Here is a 17,891-nt window from a genome sequence, read left to right on the forward strand (position 1 = left end):
GTATTACAAAAGAGAGAAATTCAGACTGATGAATATGAATGCTCTGGTTACAGCTCTCCACCTAACATTATTGTGCTGAATTACATTTTAAAGACATCACTTAATGGGATGTTCAAGCTTTAAATCATCATGCCAACGTCTGATTTCTCAGTGATCCAGCTAGCTTAACACTTTGAGAAGCACTCAGCTTCCTAATAAGATCAGCTCAGCCATACACTGCTAAAAGTTCTTTGTCAACATATTTATGTGAATTTGATAAAGATAAGGAAAACCCCCCAATTTCTACATAAAATATTGATCAATTTGAATTCAAAAGAGATTCATCTGAAGCCTCAGCCAGTGACATGGATGAAAGATGATTGAGGCAGGCCACAAAGAAGCCCAACAGCAAATGGAAGATGAAGCAAGTGAAAACTTCACACCTCTGCAGCAATGACCTCCTTGAGAGCTTGTCACTTAATACAAGGATGTCAAGGAGAGGGGGACAGAGATCTAACCAACAAGGAATGCAACACATAAGGAACACACGTAAGATGATGTGCAAACATCAATATTTTAAGTAAATCCTTCATATTCATCATTTTACAAGCACAGCCAGCCAAATTTAACAGGAGCCAATGGGTAAGCCAGTTTGCTGGTAGGACAGGTCATAGCTATTGACTTCCATCAGGAACAGAATTCCCTGTAGGAGATTATTATCAGCAAAAGAAACCCAGTCCTATGGTCATCCCAGATACACTGCAACCCATGCCAAAGCTGAAGGTCATGAATTAAATCGAAGACAGCAAGGACTCACGCCTTTATTCTGTTGATCACTACAGCAGGTAAAATCACCTTAAAGAAGTTTCTACAGCCTTGACCTACACCCAAACTCACCCCATCCTGCTGGGGTGAGAAAAGCTGGGTCATAGAGTCTTTTCCTCCTCTTCACGCAGTTATTGATGAACTACTCAATGCAAGGAAGTAAAGATGCTGCAGATGGTTGGCATAAAAAATACCTTGTAAGCAGATACCTTCATCTTGAAGCAATTATTTTTTATGAGGCCAATTATTTCTACCGCCCATCTTGCAAGCTGGTAATGAAAGTGAAGTGCTTGTGAGAAGTGCTGTTTAAAGCAGAGCACTCCTGTTTGACTCGGATGGCAAGAAAAGGGAGGAAAATTAAGCAGGAAGGCAAAGAGAAAGAAAGAAGCATTTCCACCAGTTCCCAAATCAGTGTCAAGTATCTCATCAATAGGAGCATCATCACCTCCCTCGGTGCTTGCAAGAAGCCTGTAAATTCATTAAAGATTAAGGGATTGAAGCCCATATTGCAGTGGTCGTATCTTGAATAGCATATTGCATCTTAACCATTGTCCATCTCTTCTCACAGTAAAATGGCAGAAAACTATAAATTATGCTGTAGACGATTCATTTTTTAGCACATTTCTTTCGTACAAAAGAGAGTTTGAAACAAAATATGGTGATGAAATTATCCATTTCATTATGGGCATCTAGGAAGAAATGGAGAATGGATAATGTTCGCAACCCTTTCTTCAAGGAAAGATTTAGTGTGTCCTCACAACAGGAGCTATTCTCAAGATTATTCCAATATCTCATGTTCTGACATCAGAAATTCAAATTTAGCGGAATTTATGCACTTTGTGTCTGCATTTTTAAGTCTTAAAAAGTCATAAATGACCACAGGTCTCAGTTACTGAGACATCAGTCAGGATATTCCTTCCTCTGGGGATCAGATTCCAATTACTTTTTATTACTATTTTATTATTGCTTGGGTTTTAGCATCGAGAGACATGCCCTGCTGCCTAAGTGACTCATGGTAGTGAGTAATACAGACAGAGCCAAGGAGGGGAATGCTCTAAAGGATGCTCTTGTGCCAGCGCTGAATAGGAAAGGACATGTCTGACAATAAAGGAAAACCCTGCAAGGGAAAAGCAGAGGTGGAAGATTGACATGAACTGAGGAAAAACATCATATTATTTAATTCAGGCAAAACTAAGAAGTTGAACTGTTAAATTGCAAAGTAAAAAGAGCAAAATTAAAGTATCAGAGGTGAGTGACTCTGTGAGAAGAGGCTTATTATAGGCTTGCTCTGGTTTAAAGTTCCAGTAGTCCTTGATGAGCTGTGAAGATGTTAGCAATTGACACTTGAAATCAGGCACTGAATTTGCAGTCCATAGACCACACTGGGTTTATCAAAGAATGAACTTACCTTGCAGTTCATAAAGTGCCCTCCTGACTTTTTAATAAGCAGAATGCCCCATCCCTGGCAGTGTTCAAGGCCAGGTTGGACACAGGGGCTTGGAGCAACCTGCTCTAGTGGAAGGTGTCCCTGCCCACGGCAAGGGAGTTGGAACTGGATGAGCTTTAAGGTCCCTTCCAACCTAAATCATTCTATGGTTCTATAACGGCCAGTCAGCAATAACACAGGGTCACCCCATCAAGCAATCCCACTTGGTGTAAGCTATTAAGAAAGATTAAAGAGCACTGACAAGCTCAGCGAATGATTCCTTTATACATGTGCACATCAACACAACTTTACAGCAAGCCCACTGCTGTTATCTCAGGATAACGAGGACGTTACCTCAGAGGTGGCAACGTGCCCATGAAGAAGGAAAGTTAATTCTACTTATTTGCATCTGTAAAAGCATGTAGAAAGACTGTCTTACCTGAGGAGGGGATGGAAGATGATGGTAATGTTCCTGGCTCCCGGTTTGCAGACAAACTTGGATCCGCCACCTTCAATTAAGTTATCATCTGGTCCTCCTGGAAAATAACATGGAACAAGTTGTCTAACAGATCTGAACATCCCTTGATTTTTTAGAGAGTAAGTGATAATTAAACATTTAGTAAGTGATAATTAAACATGCATTAAATGTTTCATTCCTGGTGAAAGATCTGTAATTAAGGCAAAGATATGCACTTTCTACCCTCTTTCTGCTCAGAGGAAGTACTCCTAACGCAATAGCAACAATGCAGACAGTATTTATACACTATTTTGGGCTCCTCTTGCCATAGCTAGTGACAGGATTGCAGAAAGACTGGTAAGGGCAGGTCTCCTATAGCACTGGACCCAGTTTCAACTGCAGAGGAGTTTCCCAACACATCAGATGAATTCATCAGTTGGGCTGAAGTCCAACATACTGGACTGGAGGTGCTAGCATGACACCCATCCACCCATATCAGATGCCCAGATACCATTAAAACACTTGAACCTCATGGTTCTTCAAACTTCATGGTTCTTCAAAATGTCACCTCACTGCCAGATGGGGACCTCTAGCCTGAAGTTTCAATGACTTTAGCAGCTACTGGAACAGCCCAAACCCAAACCCCCAGCACATGAGCACACACTTAAATCATCCTTTCTCAAAAGCACAAGGGCTTTCACCTTGTGTAATAAACACCCAAAGTCTTGTCCATGTAGCTAAGCTGGATTTTGAGGGCCACAATGCTTAGAAAGGGTTTGGAGAGCAGCAATTCACTGCTGCTTCCATATTGCTCTATGGAAGGCCCCTGCACCTCTGACTGATGATGCCACCATTCAATCCATTGGAAGAAAGCTTGGTTTTGACTAACAGTGACATGACATTTTAACTTCTGTATTATATATAACACCTGGATCTTCTCAGGAGTCCATGTCCCACACTGAGTCTTGTACTTCCCTAGCAGAAATCTCTGTTGCCCAAATTCCAGTTGGATACAAAGAGGAACAATGAACTGGTTGAGTTTGGCATGTTCCTTGGTAGTAAAACACAAGCTCATAGAGCATTATTTATACACCTCAGGCCCAGCCTGCAGGACATCAAGTGTGAAGAAAACACCCATCTGCACATCATTGCCACCAAACCAAGGTTACTTCTGCAGGCAGCTCCTAACACCAGAATGCTTTAAATTAGGATATTGAGAGAGAAAAGAGGGGGGAGGGAAAAATCTCAGTTCCCCTCACATTTTCTAATAGCAACAAAGTCCACTTGTTACCCTTCTAGCAGAAAACTTCTTTAGGAGAGCAGGAGAGATACTCCACATACAAGCAAACGACAGCATCAGAAAACAACCTCATCCTGAAATTAGCAGCAGATAAACCCTCATATTTTGGTGATGCTCCTTTGTTACTAAGCACAGGTCATCACCTTGCTGCTATCATCTCACAACTAAACCTGCCTACTCTGGTTTGGGTCTAAAAAACTCAAATAAGCCCAAACATGAACTTAGGCAAAGCCTGTATATCCCGAATATTATATTAAGTCCTTTACATTTTGCATGTGAACTCTACTTAATGACTGAATACTAATAAATACAGAACCTAATCACATTACTATGATAGTTTTATAGACAGCAAAATGACAAAGTGCTTGAAATCAAAACACCACCAGCAGATTATTGATTTTTTTGACCCTGACATCTGTCTGCCTCGAAATGAGAAGAAGAATGTCTCCAGGCTGGAAAGTGCAAGAGGAGGAACACAACTAATGAGTAACTGAATCCAAGCTTCTTTTCTAAGCAAAGTTTCTTTGCTTTAAGCCACTAACTGCAACCATTTAACCATTAACTGCATAATCTACAAATAAAGCTCTTTGAGGACTTGATTTCATTGACCCTCCTGTTAGGAACTTCACAGCAATGTCCAAGGACCATGCAGGTCACCACCACCACTTCTTCCATACCCCAAATGGTCCCTCCAGGTAAGGAGTGTTTTGCACAAGAATTCACAACACTGATGTACATTCAAAGATGCTGTTCAATACTTTAACTGCTGCCTCAGTAAAAGGAACAGTATTAAATTCCCTGTGGATTGGAAAATCCATGCGAATCCGCATATCTGGAATACCACGTTCACTATTCCATACCTGGAATACTGGGTTCAGTTTTAGTCCCTGCTCTACAAAAAAGATGAAGATAGGCTGGAGAGGGTCCAGAGAAGGGCCACAAAGATGATCCAAGGACTGGGAAGCGCGTGAGGAAAGGCTGAGAGAGCTGGGACTGTTCAGCCTGGAGAAAAGGCGGCTCAAGGGACACCTTATCCCCATGTTCCAGTATTTAAAAGGTGGCTATAAAGAAGATGGAAACTTCCTTTTGAGAAGCAGTCACATGGAAAAGATGAAGGGCGATGGGCACAAGTTACTCCTGGGGAGATTCCAGCTGGACACAAGAGGACAATGTTTCACAATGAGAACAATGAGCCATTGGAATAATCTCTCCGGGGAAGTGGTGGCTTCCCCAATGTTGGACACTGTTGAGACTCAGCAGGAGAAGGTGCTGGGACAACTAGTCTAGGTCATACTTTGCCAAGAAAGGTTTTATCAGGCGATCCTTGAGGTCCTTTCCAACCTGGGATTCCAGGTTTCTATGATCTACAGCCACAGTATTTCCACAAGCTGACTCAGCTCCCCAAACGCACCATTAGGACACGAAGCTTCTTGATAAATCCTACCCTAACATAAGGACTCACGAAGCAGAAAGCAGCAGCTAAGGACAGAGTTTATACAGTTTTACTGGTTGTCTTTAGAAACAGGTAGCTCTTAAAAAAGTTCAGGAATTCCATTTAAGAAGTTAACTTCCACAATGGGACAATTTTGTCATGGAAACAAAAGAGGAGCAACATCTAGGAGAAGAAAATTCTTCATTTCCCTGATTAATGTCAGAGCCCGCAATTTCCAGTGGGGGCTGTGTCTTAACTGACTTGTTGGAGAATCCATCCAAGCATAAGCTACTGAGGCATGAACTAGGAAATACAGGCTGGAATTAAGAACGGGGTGTTATTCTTGTTACATCAAGTCACCCTGCACTAATCAATATTATTGACTGGGACGAGCTCCACAGCAAGGAATAAAATAATCTGTCTTATCTGCTTGGCCATATGATGATAGATTTGAGAAGAACAGAACACTGGCACTGAGAGAAAAAGATGCTTTTACATCTTCTCTGCTCTTCACTTTCCGTTAATAAAAATGAGTGCTCTGCATGTAGGTGGAAGCTATGAGGAAAAGTGATTTTGTTTGTATTTAAATATTTTACCTTGAAAAATACTCTGAGACGTAAATCTTATTCCAGATGGAAAGGGTGCTCAGGCATTGGAACAGGCTGCCCAGGGCAGGGCTGGAGTCACCGGCCCTGCAAGTGTTCACACCCCGTGTAGCCGAGGCCTCAGTGCCATGGGTTAGTGGTGGCCCTGGCAGTGCTGGGCAACGGTTGGACTTGATCCTAAAGGTCTTTTCCAACCCAGCTGATTCAGTGATGCCTCGTGCATACCAACAAGAACCCAGCACTGCAACAGCTCTCGCTAATGCCAGCAGCCTGCACTGCTCCTCTTTCCAAGTCTGACAACAGCACAGCTCCATTCGTGCCCAGCCACAGCACAGGCAAGCAAATGCTGCCATTTACCACAGTTGACAACACAGAGTTTTGTTTTCTGATAACCACTGGAGAAAAGCCCAATGTAGAGCAAGAGACAGTGTATGATACTGTTGACTGTATAGTTGAGTGTGAATCATCACACAATCATAGAATGGTTTGAGTTGGAAGGGACCTTAACAACCATCTAGATCCAACCCTCTGCCACGGGCAGGGACACCTTCCACTAGAGCAGGTTGCTCCAAGCCCCTGTGTCCAACCTGGCCTTGAACACTGCCAGGGATGGGGCAGCCACAGCTTCTCTGGGAAAAGTCTGTGCCAGCGCCTCAGCACCCTCACAGGGAAGAGCTTCTGCCTCAGAGCTCATCTCAATCTCCCCTCGGGCAGGTTAAAGCCATTCCCCTTCGCCTGTCCCTACAGGCCCTTGTCCAAAGCCCCTCTCCAGGTTTCCTGGAGCCCCTTTAGGCACTGGAGCTGCTCTAAGGTCTCCCCTTAAGGAGCCTTCTCTTCCCCAGGCTGAACAAGCCCAGGTCTCTGTAGTGGGGACTCTCCCTGACTACATCAAGGTCTGAATTCTGCATTTACACTGACCAGCCAACACGATACCATGACTGCAGACAATGCCCTGTGCTGGAGAGCCAACAAGCATCTCCATAAAAACACGCTATGAATATCCCTTCATCCTTATCGATTCCTACCAAGAGCGTCTCTTGCAAGGAGGTGAACGATCATTCATCCAAAGAAACCAACACCAGGCTCCACAGAAAACGGGTACCAGAAGAAAGAAGAGTGGAAAAAATGACTGTTTTGTTTTGTTTTGTTTGACTTTTTTTCCCCTTATCAAGACAATTGTCAGGGAGGCAGTTTGCACAATCTCTCAAACAAGAGCTAAGTGTGTGAGCTGTGTACTGCTGGGCTGTCCTTAACACACACCACACAGACATGAGCAGCCTCCAAGAGAAGAAAACTATCCACCTCATTAGGGAAAAGAGCTGCAAAGCCTAATTCCCAGTGAAGATTTCCAACTGTATGTAAGTGCTCAACTTCATTGCCATGACAGCTCACTATAAGCACCGACTACAGGACTAACCACCCATGCTCACTGATGTACAACATCACTGCATAACAGCACTCCAATAACCATCTGGACTGAGTATATATATCATTGCTTCAGCAGTGCCACACCACAGAAATCTCACTTGGGTTGCAGGGTTTGTTGGGTTGTTGCTTTAGTTTAAGGCAAGAAACTGTAATATCCACATTATATAGGCACTAGGAAAAACAACCCCAAACTTTCCCAGCTGTCAGAAAGTACTACACTTGTAGCAGTTCCTTCTTAAAGAGCACCAGTTTGCTGATTTAATTTGTCAAGTAGTAAATTATGAGACAAAAAAAAAAACAAAGAAGAAAAAACTTGGAGGTGAAGTGAAATTTGTCATGGAGTTAATGATATCCTCACGCTGTGCTGGCAATGAAGTGTGCCTACCTGAATACCACTGCAAGTGGGAGTCGGAGACGGGCCCATTAGTAACGCAGCTGAAATGGAGCCTAAAATGTCATGCTTCAAGATGAAAAAGTATCAGGCTACCAAGAAAGCCTGAATCTCTGCATGCATTTAAAGTCTGAGCAAACATTAAGAGCGTTTCAAGTTTGCCATCCTGCCTGGTATTTTAAAAATTTAAATATACATCATTGATACAGTGGATGAAGTTGCCAAGCCATTATCCATCAGATCTGAGAAGTTGTGGCAGTTGGTGAAGTTCCCACTGACTGGAAAAGAGGAAACGTAACAAGCATCTTTAAAAAGGGAAAGAAAAGGAAGACCTGGGGAACTACAGGATGGTCAGTCTCACCTCAGTGCCCAGCAAGGTCACAGAATCATAGAATAGTTAGGGTTGGAAAGGACCTTAAGATCATCTAGTTCCAACCCCCTGCCATGGGCAGGGACACCACACACTAGACCATGTCACCCAAGACTCCGTCCACCCTGGCCTTGAACACTGCCAGGGATGGAGCATTTACCATTTCTTTGGGCACACTGTGCCAGCACCTCAGCACCCTCACAGTAAAGAACTTCTTCCTTATATCCAACCTGAACTTCCCCTGTTTAAGTTTGAACCCATCATGGGATCATGGAGCAGATCCTCTTGGAAACTATGCTAAGGCACATGGACAATAAGGAGGTGATTGGTGACAGCCAACAGGCTTCACTAAGGGCAAATAGTGCCTAATAAATATAGAATCATAGTATAGTTAGGGTTGGAAAGGACCTTAAGATCACCTAGTTCCAACCCCTCTGCCATGGCCTTCTACAATGGGACTACAGTGTTGGTGGATAAGGGAAGGGAGAGCAACATCATCTACCTGGACTTGTGCAAGGCATTTGACACTGTTGTGCAACACATCCTTGCCTCTACACTGGAGAGGCATGGATTTGGTGGATGGACCACTCAGTGGATAAGGTATTGGATGGATGGTCACACTCAGAGAGTTGTGGTCAATGGCTCGATGTCCACATGGAGATCAGTGATGAGTGAGTGGTGTCTCACAGCGGTTGGTGTTGGGACTGATCCTGTTCAACATCTCTGTTGGTGACAGACAGTGGGATCGAGCACCCTCAGCAAGCTTGCTGATGACACCAAGCTACACACAGAGACAACAACAGTGTTTCTATTTCCTTTTCCTAGATTTTGCGGATTTTGATTACTTATATTTTAATTTAAACCATTTTCTCCATAAAGATCCAAGATTTATATGGAAGTTATTACTCTGATGTGTCTGAAGAGGAATCACACATTACTCACTCTCTTAATCTGTTCCTTGAAGGACACTAGACAGAGCCTTGGGTGACATGGTCCAGGGTGAGGCGTCCTTGCCCAGGGCAAGGGGTTGAAACTAGATGATCTTAAGGTCCTTTCCAACCCAAACCATTCTGTGATTCTATGATTCTATGACATGAAGACATCAGAGAGGAGGTAGCTCAGCATCTCATAAATGCACTTTAAAAACCATAGCAAGTAATAAAGCAATTTCTTTACTAACAACAACATCAGGAAAGCTCTCTCTGTCTCTAATAGAGTACTTTAAAAGGTGAGATTTCTTACACTGGCACTTCAGAACACCGTTAACACATTACCTAATTGCTTTGGAGCTCTATCTGTCTTAATGCATTTCATCCTCAGCCCTGTACACTTTAAATCCTATCAGACACAAAAGGTTCTCAAACACAAAGATACTTTTCTAATTAGTAAAGAACATCCAAGAAATACTAATTTGGTCTGAACGGAAACAGCAAGCACCCAAAAATCAGGAGGACCAGAGGATTTCTGTGTGCTCTCTTCCCCTCCTATCCCCTTCAATAGCACAGGACAACTTCAGTCCTCAACTCCCCAACTACAAACTCTACAGCTAAACAGGTTCCAGGCACGCAGTGACCAATTCTTGGGCGCCTCTCTGTGATCAAAGCTCTGTTCCTAGCGAGCCACTTCACGTTAATCTATGTAACCATCAAAAGAATATTGAAAGAGGCTTTGAAGCCACAACAATCAAGCAATCAACACAGCTTGTGAATCAATGCCGCTTCCTCTGCTCTGAGCAACCGAGCAAACTTAGAGGAGGAAAGGAGGAAGTTCAGATATTATGGTCCTTCCCAAAAGTTCTTGATTATGTGGTGATCAACAACAGTTATTACCTGTGGCCCCCCCCCCCATCTTCAAGGTGTGGAAATCCAGATTTTGATTTAGTATGAAAGGGAAGAAAGCAAAAGCTGCCCAAATAGAGCAAAGCAGGTTATTATAAAGCAGAGCTCCACAGAAAACAGTGATTGATCTGTGCTATTACAGCACAGTAAGTGTGAAGGTTTATAATAGAAGTCTCCTGCCCTTTCATATGTTTCTGTACATGAGGACTCCATCGTCTCACAGCTGTACCCCCTTAAACACAGTCACAAAACAAGCATCACAACCTGTTGTTGTACTGGCACACAGCAGTGATCCAAGGTATTGGAATGCACGTGCAAGTTCTTTTTATAAGGAAACAGACATAAGTGATCTCTAAAATCCTTTTGCATGTCTTGAATCATCAAACTTCAGTGCATTCAGGCTATTTTTCAAGCTGCTCTAAGATACCTGATTCAGTAGAGCCCACATGGTGCAGTGCTGGAATGAAGGGCTCAGCAACCAGTTCTCCCAGCACTTGTTTTCCTACTCCAGGGATGGAGAAGGGATGGCGAAGGATTTGATCCACTCTGCAGACCCATCTCCACTGGGGAACAAAGCACAAACGGTATCCAGCATCCTGCACCTAAAATGAATATTTGGGAGTGCTTCAAGAGCCTTGACCTGAGACAGGCAGCTCTATAAGCAGTGTGACAGGAGCTGTTACGGGTCTGCCAATGCAACTGGAACTGAAACTCATCACTCCATGGTAAAGCGAAGCAAAGGCTATTTATAAGTGAATGATACAAAACTATCCTAGGAAGGCCTTCAAACACCCACCACCTCAGGACTCCACAGACTGGACAAAATAGACCTCATCTTCTAGGGGCATCTAGAGGATTATCTCAGGCAGACTATTCTGTCTACTCCTACGTAGCAAGTCCTGATCCAGCTCTAGGGCAACAGCACAAGGGGGACATGGAGCTGCTGGAGCGAGGCCAGAGGAGGCCCCGGAGCTGCTGCGAGGGCTGGAGCAGCTCTGCTCTGGAGCCAGGCTGAGAGAGCTGGGCTGGGGCAGCCTGGAGAAGAGAAGGCTCCTGAAGGGGACACCTTAGAGCAGCTCCAGTGCCTAAAGGGGCTGCAGGAAACCTGGAGAGGGGCTTTGGACAAGGGCCTGTAGGGACAGGCCAAGGGGAATGGCTTTAACCTGCCAGAGGGGACACTGAGATGAGATCTTACGGAGGGAAGGTTGGGACTGGATGAGCTTTAAGGTCCCTTCCAGCCCAAACCAGCCTGTGATTTTAAGTTCCCTCTGTCCCCTTCACCCACAAACTGCAGTAGTGAGAGCACTACATGGCTCCTGCCTCTGGCAGTGACCCACCTGCTGCTGATACAGCACATGGGCCTCCTACTCCCTCTTTTGCAATGGGAGGGAGGTGAAATGCACAAGACCAGACAAAAAAAATCCATGTGTTATCAAGACAGACAAGAATAAGCTCTGGCCAATACTTGATTACTTCTTTGCTTGAGGGAGGAAACGCTTTAACAAAGGTTTCTGGCTGCATTTCTTGTTTGCTTCTCTTAATCACATACTTTAATTCATAGCAACTGTGAATTTATACACCAGCCCATCAGGAGATACTTAAGAACACATCAGCACCCTACCTGCTACCAGTACCAACAGAGATCAGACAGATGATGACACTGGCACTCCAAGAGACCCAAAATCAATGGGAATTAGGTGGTTAACTACTTGTAAAATACTGGCTGTCAGTGCTTGGGGTGAGGGCTGGTAGGAAGGGAGCTCTGAGAGGATTAACTGCCTCAAAGGGCAATTGACTGCTTCCAGCTTCCAGTCTGTCCATCACTTGTCACCGCACTGACCTCTGCACAGGAGACACCAACACTGCTGTAGCCAAGTAGAGGTACCCCCCAAATCCACATGGACAGGTACCCCCCAAATCCACATGGCTTTAAGGTCCCTTCCAACACAAACCACTCTGTGATTCTCTGAACTCCCGATTCCATCATCTAAAGGAACTTCTAAGCATTCAGAAGGAAGATGAAATGTTGAAAGTTTGAAAGTTAAACAGCTTATAAGAACATAAAAGCAATAAATAACTCTATGTCAAGAAATCTCTTTGTCTTATTTCACTTGCTTTCTCTGTTAGCTTGCTGGGCTTTTTGTTCTTGTGACATTAAAACTGAATAGAAAACATGTCAGGAGTATAAAAAATTCAGGTAGAGGCCATTTGCTGCTACAAGAGATAAGATAAAGCAAGCTGAGAAAACAAAAGAGCTGAAAAGTGACTGCAGTGTGTAAGTAATCACAGTTCATTAGCTCTAGCATGTTTTCTGGCTTCGGATAAGGATTGATGCTGCAGCCATGCTTTGGAAGAGCTTCTATCTGAACACAGTAGTTTTAGGGAAGCCAACAAAACAGTAAATATTCAACTTGACAAATACATTAATCACAGTGCCTGGGGGGGGAGAAAAAGAGGAGAAAGAAAAGTATGAATTTGAAACAATTTCTGTAGCTGTAAAGAGACTTTACATATGTGGCTGACACACTGATCAAATGATAAAGTAGAGTCAAACTGAACCCCAACCTTTTGTGCAGCCTGTGAAAGTGAAGGCATACTGCAGTTTTTCAAGGCAGATGGAGTGTGAGCAACTAATAAATCAGGTTTTGAAACATTAAAGAGCAACTTATTTAAATGCATATGGTGTTGGAGCTCAGACAAGACAGTATAGGAGAGTGTAAAAGGATTGGGCATGGGAACATCAGCAGAACAATATGTCTGTGCACCAGCTATGTGACTGCTTCCAAATCAGCTTCTTGTGCTCAAGTCCTGCTATGGAGTAAATGAAGGGGAATGACAGCTGGTCAGAAACAAGCAGGAGAAGCTGTTTCAGGCACTGAATGCAAAGGTGGTGCAGGCAGTTTGGTAAGTTGGAGCCCTATTCTGTGTTAAATGGGAAGCTGAAACCTGAGCATGAATTTAACAACAGTGAATAAGAGCTTTGCTCCTTTTTGTCTACAGCATTTCTCAACAGAGCTTTACCCAAGGAAGGTTGGAGTCACTACTTCAATTCCCCCTTTGGGAAACTGAAACACACAAACCTGATCAAAGCCAGAGAGGCCGTTCTGGTGTGCTCAGCATAAGAAAGACATGGAGCTGTTGGAGCAAGTCCAGAGGAGGCCATGAGGATGAACAGGGGCTGGAGCACCTCCCGTATGGACACAGGCTGAGAACATTGGGGCTGTTGCGCCTGGAGAAGAGAAGCTGCGTGGAGACCTCAGAGCAGCTTCCAGTGTCTGAAGGGGGCTACAAGGATGCTGGAGAGGGACTCTTCATCAGGGACTGGAGTGATGGGACAAGGGGTGATGGGTTCAAACTGAAACAGGGGAAGTTCAGGTTAGAGATAAGGCAGAAGCTCTTCCCTGTGAGGGTGCTGAGGCGCTGGCACAGGGTGCCCAGAGAAGCTGTGGCTGCCCCATCCCTGGCAGTGTTCAAGGCCAGGTTGGACACAGGGGCTTGGAGCAACCTGCTCTAGTGGAAGGTGTCCCTGCCCGTGGCAGGGGGTTGGAGCTGGATGAGCTTTAAGGTCCTTTCTAATTCAAACCATTCTATGATTCCATAAAGAGTGTGAAACATTGTATGGTCTTCTAGAAGTACCCATCTATAGAAATAGTCAGGTTTTTAACACGAGCACACAGGAAGGAAAGAGAGGATTCAGAAACTGCACAGAGCTGGGACTACAGTAACCACCATACTGTCCAAAAAAGCTGTCAGAGAGTTGTTTTCCACTCATTATTGAATGCATGAGTTCTGATGAAGATAAATTTGCCAATCTTTTGACAAGTCTTGAAAATATTACAAATCTGGCACATAAACCAAGGCACAATAAATCCTACTTGGCTATTCAACACTGTGGTGCATCTATAAATTTACAGCAACAAAAGAACATCCTTATTCCTCATCTGTGCACACACCAGTGTGAATTAATTCATTTCCCAGCAATATGTAGAATGATCCCTACTAATAACAGGGGGTTTCCCCAAGGGAATCAAAATGGATTGTCCATGCCAGTGCACAAAATGCACACAACAGCTCCCCGCGCCAGTAGAAATTAGCAGATAGCTCCGAGTATGACCTGTCAGGCAGCATTTCTCAACCTGTTCATCCATAATCTCTTGTAGATGGGGTTCCCCACCTCCTTATCCCCCTTTGCTTTGTTTTGCCTGAAATGCAATCAAAGATGAATTAGACTTTAGGAAACAACCAACACCGTAATTCTAGACCTTTGTGTTAATTTTGCTACAGCTTTTACTTCTTGCATTCTAATGCAAAACTGTTTCCCCCTGGAGACTGCCCCTGATATTGGCACCAAACCACACGGGCCTGTAGCAGAACCCGAGCTCCAATAAAAGGGAGGGGAACACAACCCTCAGCAGACATTAGCAATTGCAGGAAAACAGCCAGAACTTTAATCACAGTTCTTTCAAATGCAGCCAGGGATTTCAAAATCCTGTTATTCCAGGATATGACCCTAATACAGTGCTTAATCAGAGCCATTGCGAGCACAGGAATAACCTGGCGACTTGAATAAAACACAATTTCAGAGGAGCCAAGATGTCAGGATCAGGCTGTATCTAATATAACAAACTCCAGCAAGAAGAATGACCAGTCCTTTCCATATATGTTTCTGTATGTTTCTATAGACAGGGAACTACAGACATCTCTTAAGCAATGGCCAAGGACTCTTACAAGCTTTGATTTACAGAAACTTATTAAGAGAGTTCTTTATGTTTCCTTTTTATATGCTGTGCAGGTGTCAAGGATAAGAACAGCTCAAAAGGTACATGCTGAAAAAAATATTCAAGTATCAACTAATTCCTTATTTTAAATTTTACTTAAAAGCATTCAAAGCCATAGGCTAAAGAAGTCAAAACTTGAACATTTCAGCTTCATCAGAAAATCACCCCCTCTACTCTGCTCTGGTGAGACCCCACTTGGAGCACTGTGTGCAGTTCTGGTGTCCTCAGCATCAGAAGGACATGGAGCTGATGGAGCAAGTCCAGAGGAAGCCACGAGGATGAGCAGGGGCTGGAGCAGCTCCCGTATGGAGCCAGGCTGAGAACATTGGGGCTGTTCAGCCTGGAGAAGAGAAGCTGCGTGGAGACCTCAGAGCAGCTTCCAGTGTCTGAAGGGGGCTACAAGGATGCTGGAGAGGGACCTTCATCAGGGACTGGAGTGATGGGACAAGGGGTGATGGGTTCAAACTGAAACAGGGGAAGTTCAGGTTGGATATAAGGCAGAAGCTCTTCCCTGTGAGGGTGCTGAGGCGCTGGCACAGGGTGCCCAGAGAAGCTGTGGCTGCCCCAGCCCTGGCAGTGTTCAAGGCCAGGTTGGACACAGGGGCTTGGAGCAACCTGCTCTAGTGGAAGGTGTCCCTGCCCGTGGCAGGGGGTTGGAGCTGGATGAACTTTAAGGTCCCTTCCAACCCAAACCACTCTGGGATTCTAAATTAATCTGTGGGTTCTGCTGATTCAGCAGGCTCTATCAACAGCTCAGTAGAGTCTTACCTACACCTTGGAATACTCTGTATTCTAACTTCAAAATTAAAGGAAATAAGTGCTCTTTTGTTCAACCACAAGAAGCAGGAGCGCACACACTAGTGCAGAGCCACAAGAATTTGGAAAAGCAAAAATTACACTTGGTATCAAGCACAAAGTTTAAAAGAAAGCAGAGGAACAGGCACAAACCAAAGTTATTCCTATGCCTTGGGGTACATTCCTCAAGTGTGGAAGCTTCTTTCAATAACACTGGAGAGTGTGGACAACGCTATCTCCAAGCTGTGTTGTACCACCTCTAGCTGCAGTCTGCAAATCCCTCCTTCTCTCTTTAAAAATAGATGTAAGCCATTCTGCATCTGAAAGGAGTGCTGAGTTTAGAGGTCCCCCTCTGCTGTGGTCCTAACCTTTCAGCTTCAAACAGCCACACAACTTTGAAAAGTACTCTTCATCAAGAAAGAAGCAGAAGAAGCCTTAGTTGATGCAGGGAGTATTCAGGGAGTACTTCCCCTGCTCCACTATCCCCTGCAAGGGCTACTTAAAATGGAGAAAAGCCAAACTATAACACAGGGAAAGGGTCGTGTTATTCAGAGCGACACTGGGTAATACAAAGGGTCCCATAACACAGGAGAAGCTGCAGATGTAAAAGGTTTCCCACCTCCCACTGAATTTGGAGATCTCTGTTGTACTCCTATGGGAAGGTGCTGGGTTGTTGGGTGTTGAGAAAAAAGTTCTCAGCTGTATCTGAGCAGCAAAAAGGCACAAATCCGCAGCATAGCAAGTACCAGAGCAGCAAGTAACGGAGTCTGAAAAGCATGTGCTTGACAATCATGATTAGGTTGATATATCTTCATCTGTAGACCATATAAATTCTTAATTATGTATAAAATTATATATGGGTTAAAGGAATTAGAATATCAGCCAAATATTGTTTGCTCTTTTAGTAGAGTCATAGAATGGTTTGGGTTGGAAAGGACCTTAAAGCTCACCCAATTCCAACCCCCTGCCACGGGCAGGGACACCTTCCACTAGAGCAGGTTGCTCCAAGCCCCTGTGTCCAACCTGGCCTTGAACACTGCCAGGGATGGGGCAGCCACAGCTTCTCTGGGAAAAGTCTGTGCCAGCGCCTCACAATGAAGTCTAAATGATGAAGCCTTCCAACGCATTACCCGAGCTGCTTTGCTCTGCTACCACCAAACCCAAGGGCTGCAGAAAAGAATGGGGAAGAGAAGCAGCTAAAAGCAGAAAAAAATCATACAAACACCCATTATTCTTTAAATAACGGGCTCCAGGAACAAAACTGTCTCAGGTGCTACTTTCGACATACTTTAGGTACTTTACACCAGACCTCTGAGTAACCCATTACTATTTACACATCTTTTTACCATACACCAGCCTTTCCTCATGCCAGTTTTAAGCGTACCCATGTTCAAGGGCTTCATTCTTTCTTTGCCAATAGATCCCATGTCCCAGTGCTACACACGAGAGCGGAGCTTCCTTTTCCAACCATCTGCTTGTTGAACTAATTCAAACCATTAGAGTGTTACCTGCAAGAAAAGACACTCCAAGCTTCAAGGAGACAGCTACACTTTCACCATGGGAGGGGAAATAAAAAGCAGCACAATGCAGCCAGTGTAACAATGAGAGAAATGTCAAGGAATAGAAATGTCAAATCCCTTAAGGTGGGGAAAAAACCCATAAATTCCAACTCCAGTTCATCTCTTGGCACTCTATTTTGTAATGAAATTACACTCTTTAGTTTTGCCTGAGGGAAAACCTGCTCCAACTAATCAGCCTGTTGTTTCTTTAAAGTTCAAAACAAATGCAAGAATGCCTATGCAGCATTCATGGCCTGGCTGTCAAGAACTGCATTTAACTCTTCACAAGCACAAAAGGTCTGAATCTTGCCACTAAAAAACCTGCAAAATGGCTCAATATGGAAATAACTCAGAATATCTCTATTTTCTCCTCTATGCTCACCACTTGTGGCACCTTTTCTCTGTTCTTTAACAGGTGAATTCACTCTTCAAACTCTCCCCAACTGTTTGCTTAGGCCAGGTTGGACACAGGGGCTTGGAGCAACCTGCTCTAGTGGAAGGTGTCCCTGCCCGTGGCAGGGGTTGGAACTAGAGGAGCTTTAAACTCCCTTCCAACACAAAACCAGTCTGGGATTCTACAATTCATTCTATGAAATCAAATGCTCTCCTGAATCCACCTTGGACAACTAGACACTGATTTACAGCGGTGATATTGAGGTGGTTGTTCCCATCCCTTGAAACACTTTGGATACCAGCAATGGGAGATCA

General features: G+C 44.2%; 1 protein-coding gene across 2 annotated transcripts in view; it reads right to left on the minus strand.

Moving 5' to 3' along the window:
• EXOC4 (exocyst complex component 4) overlaps window positions 1-17,891 on the minus strand; it is a 396,577-nt gene that overhangs the window by 199,170 nt on the left and 179,516 nt on the right. For both annotated transcript variants that reach the window (XM_030480709.1, XM_030480710.1), the window contains exon 10: window positions 2,670-2,766. In XM_030480709.1, coding sequence (XP_030336569.1) covers window positions 2,670-2,766 — 97 coding nt within the window. The remainder of the gene's footprint in view (window positions 1-2,669; window positions 2,767-17,891) is intronic.

Source organism: Strigops habroptila, chromosome 3, assembly GCF_004027225.2.
Source record: "Strigops habroptila isolate Jane chromosome 3, bStrHab1.2.pri, whole genome shotgun sequence".
Classification (NCBI taxonomy): domain Eukaryota; kingdom Metazoa; phylum Chordata; class Aves; order Psittaciformes; family Psittacidae; genus Strigops; species Strigops habroptila.